The following is a 15,000-nucleotide window of genomic DNA, read 5'->3' on the forward strand; positions in this document are numbered from 1 at the left end:
GCATGGTTAGCTATAAATAAGTTTGCTGAGCAGTTTCTTCAGGACTTTGTGGAATGAAAAGCTGGATATTAGTTCAAGGGCTGTTAAAAATTACTTAGAATGTAACCATAGAATGCTTGCAGATATTTTCAAAAGGAGCATGACTCATTATTTATTGTCAATTAATAACTTGAACAATAAATTGGCAATAGTAACTTTCCAAATACGTAAGACAGACAGTTGTTTTGATGGTCCTGCATTCTATAGAAAATATTAACTCGCGATTTTACTTACAACAGTCCCTGGCAGCCAAGCATATTCTTTCTTCAGTTCATTGCAAACATTCCTGTATCCAGTCCTGCTTGGAAACCTATTTTTTGAAGAAAGAAGAAAAAAAATGTTTTTAAGTCTTGGGAACGGTTATGTGACAAAAAGTTTTAATATATCTAAAGATGTGGAATCTTAGAAAATTCATTTTTTTTATATATAAAATCTGTTGCTTTGTAATAAAATCCTCTCTAAACTTTGACTTCAAGAAAAGGTTTGACGTTTAGTGTCAAGAGTGGAATACATTATGAAACTTTTAACTCTAATTTATCCTAGTACTGGTATGGTTAATGCAGTCAGTGTTATCAATGGCAAGTAATTTCATAGATCTACAGAAATTTTTTTTTTTTTTTTTTGAGAATATTAGTATTGAATATAAAGTATTAAGTTACATACCATATCCTCAAGGTTACTATGCTGTCAAACAGCACCTCTATCAACATGCTTCTCAACAATTTGTTAGGTCGAAAGGCATCTTGATCCTTTCGCTGCAGTGCCTGAAGCAGAGCTGGCGGTATCTCTGGTAGTCTGTAGCCCGTCAGATCCCTGTCACATGGAGTATGTGGAGCTGATGGTCCAGGCTTCTCGATGCTCTCTGGTGTGGCTGGAGTGGGTTGCACAGAAGCTTGGGAGGAAGGCTTCAGTTGGGCAAGTTCCCTGTTAAATTTTACCCTGACTTTCATGGAAGCGCCCGAAAGTAACTCCTTGATCATGGATTCAGTGAGTCCACATAAAGTATCCCCATCTATTTCGTTTTCTGTTTTTGAAAACAACCAAAATGCTTGAGAGTTTCAAGATGAAGGAACTTGTATAAAATATAATTTTTTTTTTTAAATTTAGATAATATTGAAAAAACCAGTCTATATCCTGTTGAGCAGGCTGTTCTGGGCTCCAAATGTGTTTTAGAGCATGAAATTCTCTTTAACTAATGTATATTCTGTAAAATACTACCAAGATCAATACTTTTACAGATGCAATTTGCAAAATCATAAAAAAATACAGGGTATACAGGTATTGTCTACAAAAAATTTACCCTTAAAATCTTTTCTCCTGATCTTTTTTTACTCTAAAGCAGCATCATAGCAACTTCAAAACTAGTAAACATGAGTTGTGAATCACCAGGGGTGAGGAACATGTAGTAAGTTTGCTAGTAAAGATACTGTAATAACAATTTTGTTTCCTGTTGAAATGAAATATCACCCATAATCAAATATTTAATCACCAATTGTTAAAGTAGGTATTTTGTTTCCTGTTGAAATGGAATATCACCCATAATCAAATATTTAATCACCAATTGGAAGCACGTATATATGCTTATGTATTATGGTTTCTTATTTTCATGAAATACACATTTTTGGGCAAAACTGTTTTGTAGATGAAAAACTATTTGGGCAATACTGTTTTGTAGATGAAAAACTATTTAAGTCCATGAGCCTTTGTAATGTTAAATACTGGAAATGCATAAGAGTTACCTTCAATACTAAACAATCTATGTTTGTGAGCATCAAGAAGATCATTTGATTTGACTACCAGCCAGTCATCCTGCCTAACTCTGTAGCAATGCAATGCGTGAATATATTGTGTGCATACATACATTCTTTCACATAGTAGCCATTCATCCCTATATTTCAAAATATAAACCACTTTGAAGAAGCAAGGTATTTGTTCTTCTTCACAAACATCAAGTATGTAGACATCTGCCTTTCCATATGAAACTCCATCAAGTTTGATAGTTTACAATTTCAACATTCTCTGCAAGTGGAATACCAAACTTTTCCTGCAAGATAATCACAAGCGAAGCAGGTAGTTTTTCCATTACAATTTGCTTGGACTTTGACTGAACTATAACTGGCCTGGGATACATCCAGTCTTCATTCATTTCATAGGCCTGTCTCAGTTGATGTCTGGATGCAAGAGTGAAGGTTGGGTTAATAAAATTGCGTGAAACTGAGGCAACCTGCTTGAAGTATTGATGTTTGGCTTCAAACCTCATACACCACAGGTTACGTAATGGACCAAACTGCAGCATCTGATCCGGATAATGAACCATGTGATGGTGTTTTGGAGTAATAACGTCAGTGCCAAAGACATCTGTGAGTTTTTGTAAATATTCTTCAATAGCATTCCTCACGTAAGGAATCAGGGATTTTTCAACAACTGGACTGAAGATGAAGTCCATACACTCTCTCAGTGCTAAATACACTTCCCAACTTGGCTGATCTCTAAAATGGGATGAACTAATTTCCATTACTTCTGGCAAAAGGAGGAACAACTGCCACTTTTGTGATGTAGTTCCAGTGATCTTCCTTTTCCTCTTTAAGATAGCCTCAGTCAACAGATTAGGTATATCAGAGGAAGGGATCTCAATCTTTTTCAAGGCTTCATTGAAACCAGCTAAAGTGAGTAGTTTTTTTTTAAAGAAATCATTAAGAACAAGTGATGTTGTAGATGGTATGACTCCTTCAAAACAATCATGCATGATATCTGGAGGGAAAGCATCTGGAACACTGAAGTAGCTCAATTCATTGAAGGCACATTCACCCGTTATTCCATATACAGGGATTTCTTCTGGATGATCAATTATATTTTGGAGCTCATACTCATATACTTTAGCATCCCTGAGAAGGAAATCTACAGATCTAAAGGATTTTGCCAGCTCACTGTAATCAACAGTACAAAATCGACACACTCTGCCACTATTGAAGTGTGTCTGAAACCTTCCAACTGAGTGTGAAGAAAGATTGTCCCCACACACAAATACCAACCCTGCTTTAATTGTTTTGTCTCTGCCATCCACCGTGATTGTTTCTCCAGCCTGCAATTGCTTCAGATCACTTATAAGTGGCTGTAAAAATTTCTTATAGTCAGGGTCATGTGTTTTTAACTCTGAGTGCTTTGAAAGGAGACATAGGTTTATTGATTGGTCTAGGCTCCTGTATTCAATGGGCAAGCTACCAACAACATAGTACACGGCAACCATTTTGTGTTTGCCTCGCTTAGCACCAATGGGGTTGCACACTTCAAATTCATCAATATAAAACAACAGTGGAATAACATCTGGGTCTAACCCAAAAAGTGCATTGTTATTGAAAGCATTGCCATCAACAAAATCACACAAGATGCTTTTTCCAAAGTTTTCTCCCAACTCATTATCATTTAAAATTAGATTCCTGGCATCTTTGTTATTCAGTAGGGCCTTCAAAACTTCTATCACTGGGACATAATGAAAAAAGTGTCTTTTGGGATACATGGGTAACAAGCTTAGAGTTCTTGGTTTTACAGACGGATACCTACTATTTACATGTTTTTCAAATCTATATCTTGATGTAACATTCTCCCACACTTCCTGATCAGTAATAAACTGATTTTCCAGAAGGCTTCTAAGTTCCAGATTTTCTTCTATTTCTCTATCTGAAATGTTTTGCTTTATCAATGCTTGGAGTTTTTCAGTCACATATTCAATAATAAACTTGGTTTCATCAATTATAGTTTGTTGAACTGTACAACTAAGCAGGTGTTTTTCCTTGACTTTTAAGAAATAAGACACCAAATGGGACAAGGTATTTGAATTTATCTTCTTTTGAGTCAAATTTAATTCAACAGTCTCCGCATGATCATCAACTTCTAAGTCTGAATCTATTTCATCAAGACAATGTTCATCATTCTCCTCATCTGAGAAGTGACCTACTTGTTCAGCTGGATGAGGTTGATTGGAAACTTCCTCAAGCAGTTTGGCCCTATGGGTTCTTTCAAAATGTTTTTTAAAAGCATCAACTTTTCTGAAAGTGTTCGGACAATTTTCAATTCCACAAGTCAGAGAAAAATGGTTTTGGTGTGCATGTATTAAACTAAGGTGTCTCAAATATTTGTTAAAAGGCAATTTAGATCTTTTACAAAAGGGGCACCCAAACTGAAGTTGCTCCATGTCTAACCACACATGTCATGTCTTCATACCTGTAAGTAGAACAATTGCATGTTCAGCTCACCTTTAAATGTATTGCAGAACTCATCTAAGCCAATATTCTTCTTCAACCACTGTAGGACATCCTGAGAAGTCCAAGATTCAACTGAGGCCATGATCAATGACTGTAAAATGCAGATAAATTTCACTGTACAATGACTTCCTAACAAAATCAATTAGGGGTCAGAATGTTGTAAAAAGGTTTACAGGCCAAATGCGAACCTGTATACCTGTCTGAAACCTTAATCTGTTAATGTGCACATGAACAGATGTTCACATCTGTTAATGTGCACATTAACAGATACATATATATCTCCATAACTATGGGACATACAAAAGCATTTCGAACTAGAAATAAAAGATATTACTCTAAATAAACAAATTACTTTTGAAAGTAACTTTTAGGAAATGGATAAATTTATATTGTAGATGATTAATGCTGTGCTTTCTTGAAAGGTCTAGATATGCAATAAAGCAACAGCAAAATGATTATGATTAGAGTTAATACACAAAAACAATTACACGTACCAAATAAAATAACTCTTATTTCAGCTTCTGTGCTACCTTCATAAGTGGGAGCCCTTGTATACTTCGCTTGATATTTTTGGTGGAACAAAGTTACCTGAAACGTAGGCAATAGTATTTCTATTAAGACAAGATATTGAGGAAAGAAAACTGCCCACCCCTTCTCCCTCAAAAAAAGGCTTTTATTTGACATCACATCGGTGAAATAAAACACCCAAACTGCTAATAGAAAATGTTTAAAAAAATTTAATTGCTGTAGGTTTGTTGCGTAACATCCAGGCAACTCTAAAAATCTAAAAGATATACCATATATAATTGCATAAAAAACCAATACCATTAATTTTTTCATGTAGTATGGTCCACAATATTTTAGACAAAAACATATCATAAACCCCACAACAATTGTCTTCGACGACACACTTTTCATATCCTGATCCCAGTACATACATGTCGTAAATATTGCATGAAGGTCTTATTTGTTTGGATATTACAGTGACGTGGTTAAAAATGCAGATCAGATTCTATAGGAAGAGTGATGAAGCTTGCACAATGCATCAACCTCCCAGGTCATGATGGTAAGCCTAGGCTATCTTAGCTTATTAGTCTAATTGTGACGACTAAAAATCGAGTTAAACTTAGAGGATAAAAGCCAACAAACTATCAGCTTATTTCATTTCGTTAAAATTAATTATTATGATAAACAAAAGGAAATAACTCTTTCGACATTTGTTTACAATTGTTTCATTACCCAAGCAACCACTGTAACTAGCAAACAGTATAATTATCACACATTTCTATTTCTCTTCAACCACTGAAACTAGCAAACAGTATAATAATCATTAACTTATATCATGGATGATACTGTGTATGGTATTTTACGTCTTATATGTAAGACATCTGAATTAATACAGTGAGTTAGTTTTACCCTTGGTTTGGAGGTGTATAGCCTATGCGTGCCATGCGCCTGCTAACGTTTTCCTTCACTAACAAAAGAGGAAAAACGATATGAGATTAGCGGAAGAACAGCAATTCCGGTACCTTTAATTGTGGACGATACTGTGTACGTATTTTACGTCATAAATGTACGATACTGTATCTGTAACAACTTAGTGACGAGCGGAGGAAAGATATTAAGTAACATCTAGTTTAGAAATCTTTAAATTTTACGGGTTATTGTTGGTAAAAAAAATGGCAATGGATAAAAATTTTTAAATTGAAATTTTGAAGTACGAATTGTGGGGTGTGCACGTAACTGTATTTGTGGAGTAAGCGCTTGATAGGAACCAGTACAACTTAAATCGTGTCCGTTTTATCCGATATTCGGTTTAACGAGGGTTGACTGTAAAGGATGAATGACTAAGTTATAGTCGATTTCTTTAAACCTGGCAAACTTGCACCTAACTTGCACTTAGCTGCTTGCCGCTGATTGGATGAATGTCGTGTTGTTCGAATCTCTCAGTTTTGTTTTCACAGTGTTTCAGAATTGTGATTATACGGTCATAAGGCGAGTTAAAGGCCAGGTTATGTAATCTTATTTAAATATCAGTTGTAATAAACGTAAGTATTAAGGACTTACATACCGAATTATTATATAATATCTAACATTTATGAAACAACACTTACCGAAGCAGTAGACTAGAAATGAAATTTATTGTTTAAATTTCTAGCCAGATTGTTAGCGCAATCGTACCATTGGTGGTTTGGAAAAAACCAAAACGTGTTTATTGTACATTGCTGAAGGTTGTATAACGCCTTTGAAGAAAATACAGTTGTAGAAATGTAAGCTCGCCGGAAAAGTTGGGGTGGATGAGTTGAGAAAGGAGCAGCCGGTGAGTTGTCGTCTACACACACACCGCTTGAAACCATCATCAAAAAGCTTATGTAATTTGCCTTTATACATATCCTAAAATATCAGTGACATTCCGTGTGCAGTACTTTTGAAATGTAAAAAATTATCATTGTGATATATAAACATCTTAATTATTATTTTATAAAGACAAGAACACCACAACCCATATTTGAACCTCACGCTAAGAGTGCGTCAACGTTTCTGTTAACCCTGTGGCTGTTTCTGCCCAGGGTTGCCAGATGTTTGAGCACAAAAATGGACAGTAGTCATTTGAAAATAGGACATTTGAGATAAAAAAAAAGGACAGTCATGTGTATGTGTGTGTGTAATAGATATATATATATATATATATATATATATATATATATATATATATATATATATATATATATATATATATATATATATATATATATATATATATATATATATATATGCGTGTGTATTGAAACACTGAATCTGATCTCAAATTCTTTCGGTTCCTTACTAAAGTTTACAGTATTTCCCTTAAAAGTGTCTGTTATCCTACGGGAATTTGAAAATGACTCCACTGCTTTGCGCATCATAGAAAGGGAACTCTTGCACCACTTGCAATAGCAGGAATTGTCAATATAGGAAAGCCATTTAAATGTTTCTTCCCACTCCTTCTTATAATGCCTAGCATCATTGTAACGACTGCACCACTTACTCATATTTAAAATACGAAAGGCTATAGCCTAGGTTATATCTTCAAGCTTGAATTAGCCTAGACCCAGTTGATACTTTCAATACGATCTGTAATAATCAAGGATAAATATGAACATATTAAAATTAACATTACAGAACATACCACAACACAAGATGATATTATCACAAGAATAACACTTACAGAATTCACGGATATGCACAGCAATCACCTAGAATCGGAGTTTCTCGTCTGAGGACCAAAAGTAACTGACGGGGGGGGGGGGGGGGAGCGGCCGAGGCGACGCCAAGTCTGACAACCATTGCAATGACTGCAAGTTGTTAACGTTCAAAATGGTACGTGTTTAGCAAATATGGTGACTGACGTATTGAACTGTTAATTCATAGTAGCGTTAGTTGAATGGGATGATGTATTTATATTTTTGATGAATTTTATAATTATTGTAATTAATATTTGTGATAACATGAAACTGACAAGACCTGGGAATAGAAATATAAGAGGAAGTGAAAAAGTGACAGAAAAGGACAGTTTTTGACTGTCATTTTTTTTTCTTCAAAAATAAAGGACAGGCGGGTTTCAAAGAGGACAGACTGTCCATAAAAGGACAGACCTGGCAACCCTGTTTCTGCCACAATTCCTCCACCCCAACTTTTCCGGCAAACTTACATTTCTACGATAGTACTTTGTTCTTAGGCGTTATACAACCTTCAGCAATATACAATAAATATGTTTTGGTCTTTTTCCAAACCACCAATGGCATGATTGCGCTAAAAATCTAGCTAGAAATTTATTTAAACATTAAAGTTCATGCGTTTGAAACATATTTCTAGTCTACAGCTTCGGTAAGTGTTGTTTCATAACTGTTAGATATTATATAATAATTCGGTATGTAAATTCTTAATACTTACGTTTATTACAACTGGTATTTAAATAACATTACATAACCTGGCCTTTAACTCACCCTATGACCGTATAATCACAATTCTGAAACACTGTGAAAACAAAACTGAGAGATTCGGACAACACGACATTCATCCAATCAGCGGCAAGCAGCTAAGTGCAAGTTTGCCATGTTTAAAAAAATCGACTATAGTTATCGAGAGTCGTGGTATTGTTGAGGAGAAAAGAGACGGTAAAATCTTTATAGTATGTACGTAAGTTAAGTATATCTTAGTTTAACCAGACCACTGAGCTGGTTAACAGCTCTCCTAGGGCTGGCCCGAAAAGCAGTATCAATTCAAATAAACAATAAAGTTTTCTTTCATAATAAATTTAACAATAATTAAAATAATCAAATGCTATACAGTAAAATAAAAAAAAAAGCTTGTTCGAGTCAGCGTTCGTTGCGCTGAGAGAGAGAGAGAACGGCTCTGCTTCTCATTTCACTCTTTGCTTATATCAGCTGGGCTGGGATGATTATTTTGCCCCCTTTCTTTTTTTTTTCTTACTCACACCCCATCTGTCTACCAATCCACATAAAAATAAAATGTTCATAATAAATTTAACATAATAAAACCTGAAAATAATCAAATGCAATACAGTAAAATAAAAAAAAAAGCTTGCTCGAATCAGTGTTCGTTGTGCTGAGAGAGAGAGAGAGAGAGAGAGAGAGAGAGAGAGAGAGAGAATTTTAAGTTATCGAGCGTCGTGGTATTCTTGAGGAGAAAAGAGATGGTAACATTTTTGTAATATAATATGTACGTAAAAGCAATACCAATTCACATAAAAAACAAAACGTTCTTTAACAATAACAATAAATTTAACATAATAATAAAACAGGAAAATAAATGCAATACGGTAAAAAGAAAAAAAAAATAGCTTGCTCAAGTCAGTGTTCGTTGCGCTGTGAGAGAGAGAGAGAGAGAGAGAGAGAGAGACGACTCTGCTACCCACTTACTTACCAGCTGGGCTGGGAGGATTATTCGCCCCCCCCCCTTTTTTCACTCGATCTGCCCAAATCACGTTTATTTTTATTACGGTAAAATACTTATCTTTAATTTATAGTGACAACTACTTTTTACGGAATTTTACTACTGTAAAAGTAACTCAGCTCTGTTGAAAAAGCTACCGAGTTTAACTCAAAAATGGTGACTTGGTGTTGGCAAGAAGAGTCCAGTACGTACTGTAAGTCAAACTTTATTTTTTTACCAGTTTAACTGATGTTGTAATAGAGTAAATTTACATATAACCATATGAAATTACAAAATAAAGTGTCTAGGTACTTTGTAAGAGCAACGGGATAAGTTTTTTTACTTGAAAAAGTAAAAATTTCTTGAGGCTCTGGTACCAATTAGTATTTTCTCCATAAGGTCCCTTTATTTTTTGGGATATCCTTAACACGGCACGTGGATGATCCATATTATCCGTGATGGATTTAATATAATATATAGGCTACATACTCCCTACCTAGCAAGTAATGAGGTTTCCAATAAATTTGGCCTGTTTTTGGCGGTTTTTGTTTCAGGTATTTATATAAATATTTTTTATTGATGACAATAATTATGGACACAAAAAAAAGAACCCTTTTGGTGCAATAATCGTGAAAAATACAAACCAATTAATGCTACAAAAATAATGCTACAATAAGAAGCATTTTTTCTTACCTTAACAAAATCATGCACAATACGCGAGAACGTCACTAAGAATAGTTTTAAAAATAATAATTTTTATTTTTTATCAGTTCATTATTCTTTGATTTTTATGATAAGATTGTAAGTGCAAGCACTGGGCCAACGTGGCTTTTGATTAAAATTATCAATACATGCTGAAGTATTGTCTTATTACTGCACCTTAAAACTTGTGTGACAGCGAATAGCCTATTTTTCTAATTTGTGGAATCAGAATCAGTATCTGATTCTTCTCCAATGAACTTCAGGAACTCGTGTCTTGATCGTCCACAACTATTGCATTTTTGCAGTGTAATGGAAAGTCTAATTTGACCTTAAAATAACAATAAAAAAAAAAAAGATGATAACACTTACGTGAGTTTCTGCTTAACAGCGCGTGAATTCTCTCACCAAAGAAAGAGAGAGAGAGAGAGGAAAAAAAAACACTTGCACGAATTTTTGCGTGTTTTAACATACACAAGCAGTTAAGATACCGCAATTACTTCACATTATATACATTAATATACTCCTAAACACTCCCCAATATGAACTAACGCCCTATTAATACCCTTAATAACACCCTGCGCCTCGAGACGCATTATTAAACACCCAGAGAGACTTAGCAGTGACTCGCCACGTCTCGCTCGACAACAACTCCCTAAGCTGACCCATCAAAATCTATTCTGAGATGCCAATACTAGCATTACTAAAATATGTCTCTCTGGAAGCGTATCCCTAACTAGATAGATAAATTATCTATCTATGTCTGGCACCACTGCCAACCACTATTAATGACCCGGGTTCAGAGGGCCATCTTATTTTAAGGTGTACCTGTTTTACGAACATAATTAAGCATCTCACTTTTCCTCAGATGTCTCTGGTATCCATGGCTCTTTCCTTGGGTCAGCAGTTCCCTTCTACTCTGTCATAATACTCTCACTAAACCAATCTTCACACAAATGCCTACTGAAATGAGACACTGATATACAAAACTAGACTTTATTGACAAATTTAACGAAAGTTATTCAGCAAAAGCTATGGTCATGAAATGGAGTGATTCACACTCTTTATCATTGGTAAACCTAACTTGAGGAAATGCTGTTTCACAAGCAAGTAGAATAATGATTTTATGCCAAGCAAAACTAGTGAATAATACCCTGATCATCAAGCAAGGTAATAAGGTCGTAACGAGTACAATGAGAGTCATATCATATGTAAGAGTAAAAACACCACTTCCCAAATATTCGTCCCTTCCAGGACGATGTTCGAATTCCTGTTGAGAGAAACATTTCATTATATTAAAAACCTGGAATGAATGTACATATTCAAGACAGAAATAAACAATGCACAAATGGGCAATTTCACTGTGTAGACATTGTTCAGTTTCCCTACTTCTCAACCGGGGGGTTTTCCCTCTAAAGTCTGAAAAAGATATCAATGTCACTGTGCGGTTTTACTCACGTTCTTTGGCCGTAAATAACGTATCTTCATAGTGGCGGTTTCTTTAAACACTACACCAGGCTAAAACACATATCCGCTACTCGAGATCAAAGCAGTCTCCCTGTGAGAGTCACTGTTTCTCTCATAAGTAACTCATGAGAGATCTCACACACACACACGCACATACCCCACCGGAAATCTGGGCACTTCCGGTGCAATAGTTCAGCGTTATGTCATGCTGTTTCCATGTGTTCTCTGCATCCGACTAAGCAAATTCCAATGTCAGCACAAATCCACCTGCCGTGAGAGCCACTGACAGGTCATCACATATCTCATTGTTGTCCAACGAGAACCCAGACTTAATATATATATATATATATATATATATATATATATATATATATATATATATATATATATATATATACATATTTTATATATATATATATATATATATTTTATATATATATATATATATATATATATATATATATATATATATATATATATATATATATGTACTAATAGGCTACACAGTATTCACAGATATAGAAAAACAGTTTACAAACAAATAATAAATTATGCTTCGCCTTTATCTCTCTATACATAAATCTTATGTAATAATAATAGACAAAATTCTCTTAGGATACTTAGATAGTTCACATATTATATATATAATAGCAGATGAACCAAAAAAAATTTGTACCTTATCTTTTTATTTCTATATATATATAAACTATATTTAATAATAGCTGACAAAAAATATCTTATTACACTTCACTTTTATATATTATATTTGTATTAAAAAAATTTGTTTGATGATGGTCCTGGTTGTGCTAAGAAAGTTATGGTTGGTTATTGATAATTAGAGAAATTCATATGATTATTAGACAGATTTGCAGGAATCTGATTCATTTGCTATCTTAGTATTCACTGAAATGCCACCAGTCTGCCCTAAAAAAATTACTTCAATAATTAATTTCTGGACATATGGTTGCATCTCCTCTGGAACCCTTCTCAGATTGGCGGAGAAATTTTTTCCAAAAATATCTTATGCGTCCTCTTGATGCACAGTTGAAAGTTTTTTGTTATTGCCATCTGTGCCTCCTTTGTACCTGTTGGTCTATATTTTATACTTTTCTTCTTAGGTGGGCTGTTTTGGGAACTTCACTTGTTGATGCCAAAAGACTATCTTCATTATCACTCAATTCGTTCATCTGGGACTCAGTGTTTAGGGGCTGAGTACTTTGCGACTCCTGTGAAAGAATCAATAAACAATATACAAATCAGTAAAGGTATCAGTAATATAACACGAACAGAGGCACTTATAATATTGAGTGCATGTTTTTCAGTTTCCAGGCAGTGTGAAGGAGTGGAAAGATATAACCAAGGGTTACGAACAATCTTGCAATTTTCCACATTGCCTTGGAGCGGTGGATAGCAAACATGTTAAGATTATTCCCCCTAATGGATTTGGATAATTCTATTATAATTATGTCAAAAGTCAACAGTAACTATGACTTCATTATGGTTGACTTTGGTGTTATTAGAAGATTCTCCGATGGAGTGGTGATAGAATATTCGAGATTTTATCAGTTACCATGTGAAGATAGATTACCAATTCCTTCAGCTGAAACTGTAATAAACTCACATATGAGGCTACTTTATGTTTTCGTTGGAGATGAAGCTTTTGCGCTACGCAAGAACTTTATTAAACCATTCAGCCAACGGGAATTAAATCACGATAAGAACATTTTAACTACAGATTAAGCAGAGCTCGTAGAATAATCGAGAATGTGTTTGGAATCTCGGCATCAATGTTCCGATTATTTCACTCCCCAGTCAATTTAAATCCAGAGAATATTACATCAACAGTTATGGCCTGCTGTTGTTTGCATAATTTCCTTCGAAGAAAGGACCTGATATTTATACAACAATGGCAAGCAGCCCATTTCTTAATTTGCAGGAAGAATGCTATAGGCGTGCAGCAGAAGAGGCTAAACACGTTCGTTAGCAATTTATGAGCTATTTCAGTACTGATGGGTCAGTAACCTGGCAAGAGCAGATGATAAAATGAAATTATTAATGTTTGTGGATCTATCTAACCATCTATCTATCTGTCTGTCCATCTACCTATCTGCCTTTTTATCTATCTATCTATCTACATAATTAATCAGTTGCACATATTTTTTGGGCTACTGTGCACCATCTTTAATTTCTACAGCTAATTGTGATATACGTTCGTTTTAGAAACATGTATTATGCGAAAGATTGATTTTATATTTTGATTTACATTATCGCAACTATTCTTTTCTATTTATGTATTTACCATATGAAAATATTGAGGTAGTTTATATATTCTAATGGACAGGACTGTATATTGAAATGAGCGCTTTTCCTTATCTCATCAATGTTGGGCGCTACTATCGTATGATGTCCACCGAGCTGTTCGCGACCTACCAAAAATTAAGATGCTATCTACCAAACAACCCAATTAAGGCCTATGGCAATTACTTCCTCAAACTATATACAAAACTATTTGATTTCCCCCGGGGCTAGTGCTAAACGCGGCGAGACAGTTACACGCCTACTGTCTACACTGTTTAGCCTCGTTGACGCGGGGCAAGTTTAGCAGCCGCTAGTGCTAGCTACAAGCTAACTTACCCGGCAAGTAAGTGTTGACACTAGGATAGTTTGGCGGGAAAGTATTTGCACCCAGTAGCCATCAAGATGTCCAGTGACATGGATGTAGCAATTGATGCTGCAGTTGTTGTTTTGGCAAAGGAATTAGAAATAATTGTGAATAACAAAAGGAAGAAAAAACGTACAATACGGGTGAGGAGTGGCTTCAGCGGAGAGAAAGTTTAGGAGGCTCCAGTACACTACTTACTGAATTAGCTACTGAAGATCCTACAGAATATAAAAGACATGTGCGCATGGATGTGCAGACGTTTGAGGAACTGCTATATTTGGTGGAGCCTCACATATCTACAAAGGACACACCGATGAGAAACGCCGTCCCAGCAAGGATTAAAATTGAAATAACCTTGCGTTGTTTGGCAAGTGGGGATAGTCTTGCATCACTTGCATACTCCTTCAGGGTGCCGGCCTCCACTATTTCAAAGTTTTTGCCAAAAGTACTGCAGGCAATCATTGATATACTGAACACCTATTTACAGGTAATACATTGCAATTTCCACCTATACATTGTTTATTTCTAGCAAACTTGTAAATTTATATATGTAGTTATCACACATAAATCACAAAATACTTAGGAGAGTAAAAAGAAATAGTGTTGAGAACAAGTTTTTATTGATTAAATTTCAATGTAGAGAATATTAAGGACAAAGCAATGTAATAAGAAGCAACACTCAATGGAAAATTGTGATTCATTACTCATAGGGCCTATTTGTGTATGAAACTGTAGAACCACACGGTGCATCAAAAGATTGCGCCATTGATGTTGTGTTTTCTGACAGAGAGACAAATCGTTCATGTGTTATTTTTAATAACCTTAATTTTCTTTCTTAAAAATTCAACGTTGGGAACATGAAGGCCTTCCTTCATCAAAGCTTCGACTAACATATTCATTGCCATGCCACGCTTGTTTCTGCTTATGTAATCAATG

The 15,000-nt window shown here is 34.9% G+C and overlaps 1 protein-coding gene across 2 annotated transcripts in view; it reads right to left on the reverse strand.

Moving 5' to 3' along the window:
- LOC136843718 (sterile alpha motif domain-containing protein 3-like) overlaps positions 1-11,706 on the reverse strand; it is a 15,642-nt gene extending 3,936 nt beyond the window's left edge. Inside the window, exons 1-5 of one of the 2 annotated variants that reach the window (XM_067112311.1) lie at positions 11,394-11,706; positions 4,796-4,889; positions 4,293-4,392; positions 703-1,063; positions 274-349 (exon numbers count right to left, since the gene is read on the reverse strand). In XM_067112311.1, the coding sequence (XP_066968412.1) occupies positions 274-349; positions 703-1,063; positions 4,293-4,383 (528 nt within the window). In that variant the 5' untranslated portion in view covers positions 4,384-4,392; positions 4,796-4,889; positions 11,394-11,706. Of the gene's footprint in view, positions 1-273; positions 350-702; positions 1,064-4,292; positions 4,393-4,795; positions 4,890-10,307; positions 11,180-11,393 lie in introns of those variants that run through there. The other variant, XM_067112310.1, reaches the window with a different exon arrangement.
- Between the last annotated feature and the right edge of the window lie 3,294 nt (positions 11,707-15,000).

Source organism: Macrobrachium rosenbergii, chromosome 12, assembly GCF_040412425.1.
Source record: "Macrobrachium rosenbergii isolate ZJJX-2024 chromosome 12, ASM4041242v1, whole genome shotgun sequence".
Classification (NCBI taxonomy): Eukaryota; Metazoa; Arthropoda; class Malacostraca; order Decapoda; family Palaemonidae; genus Macrobrachium; species Macrobrachium rosenbergii.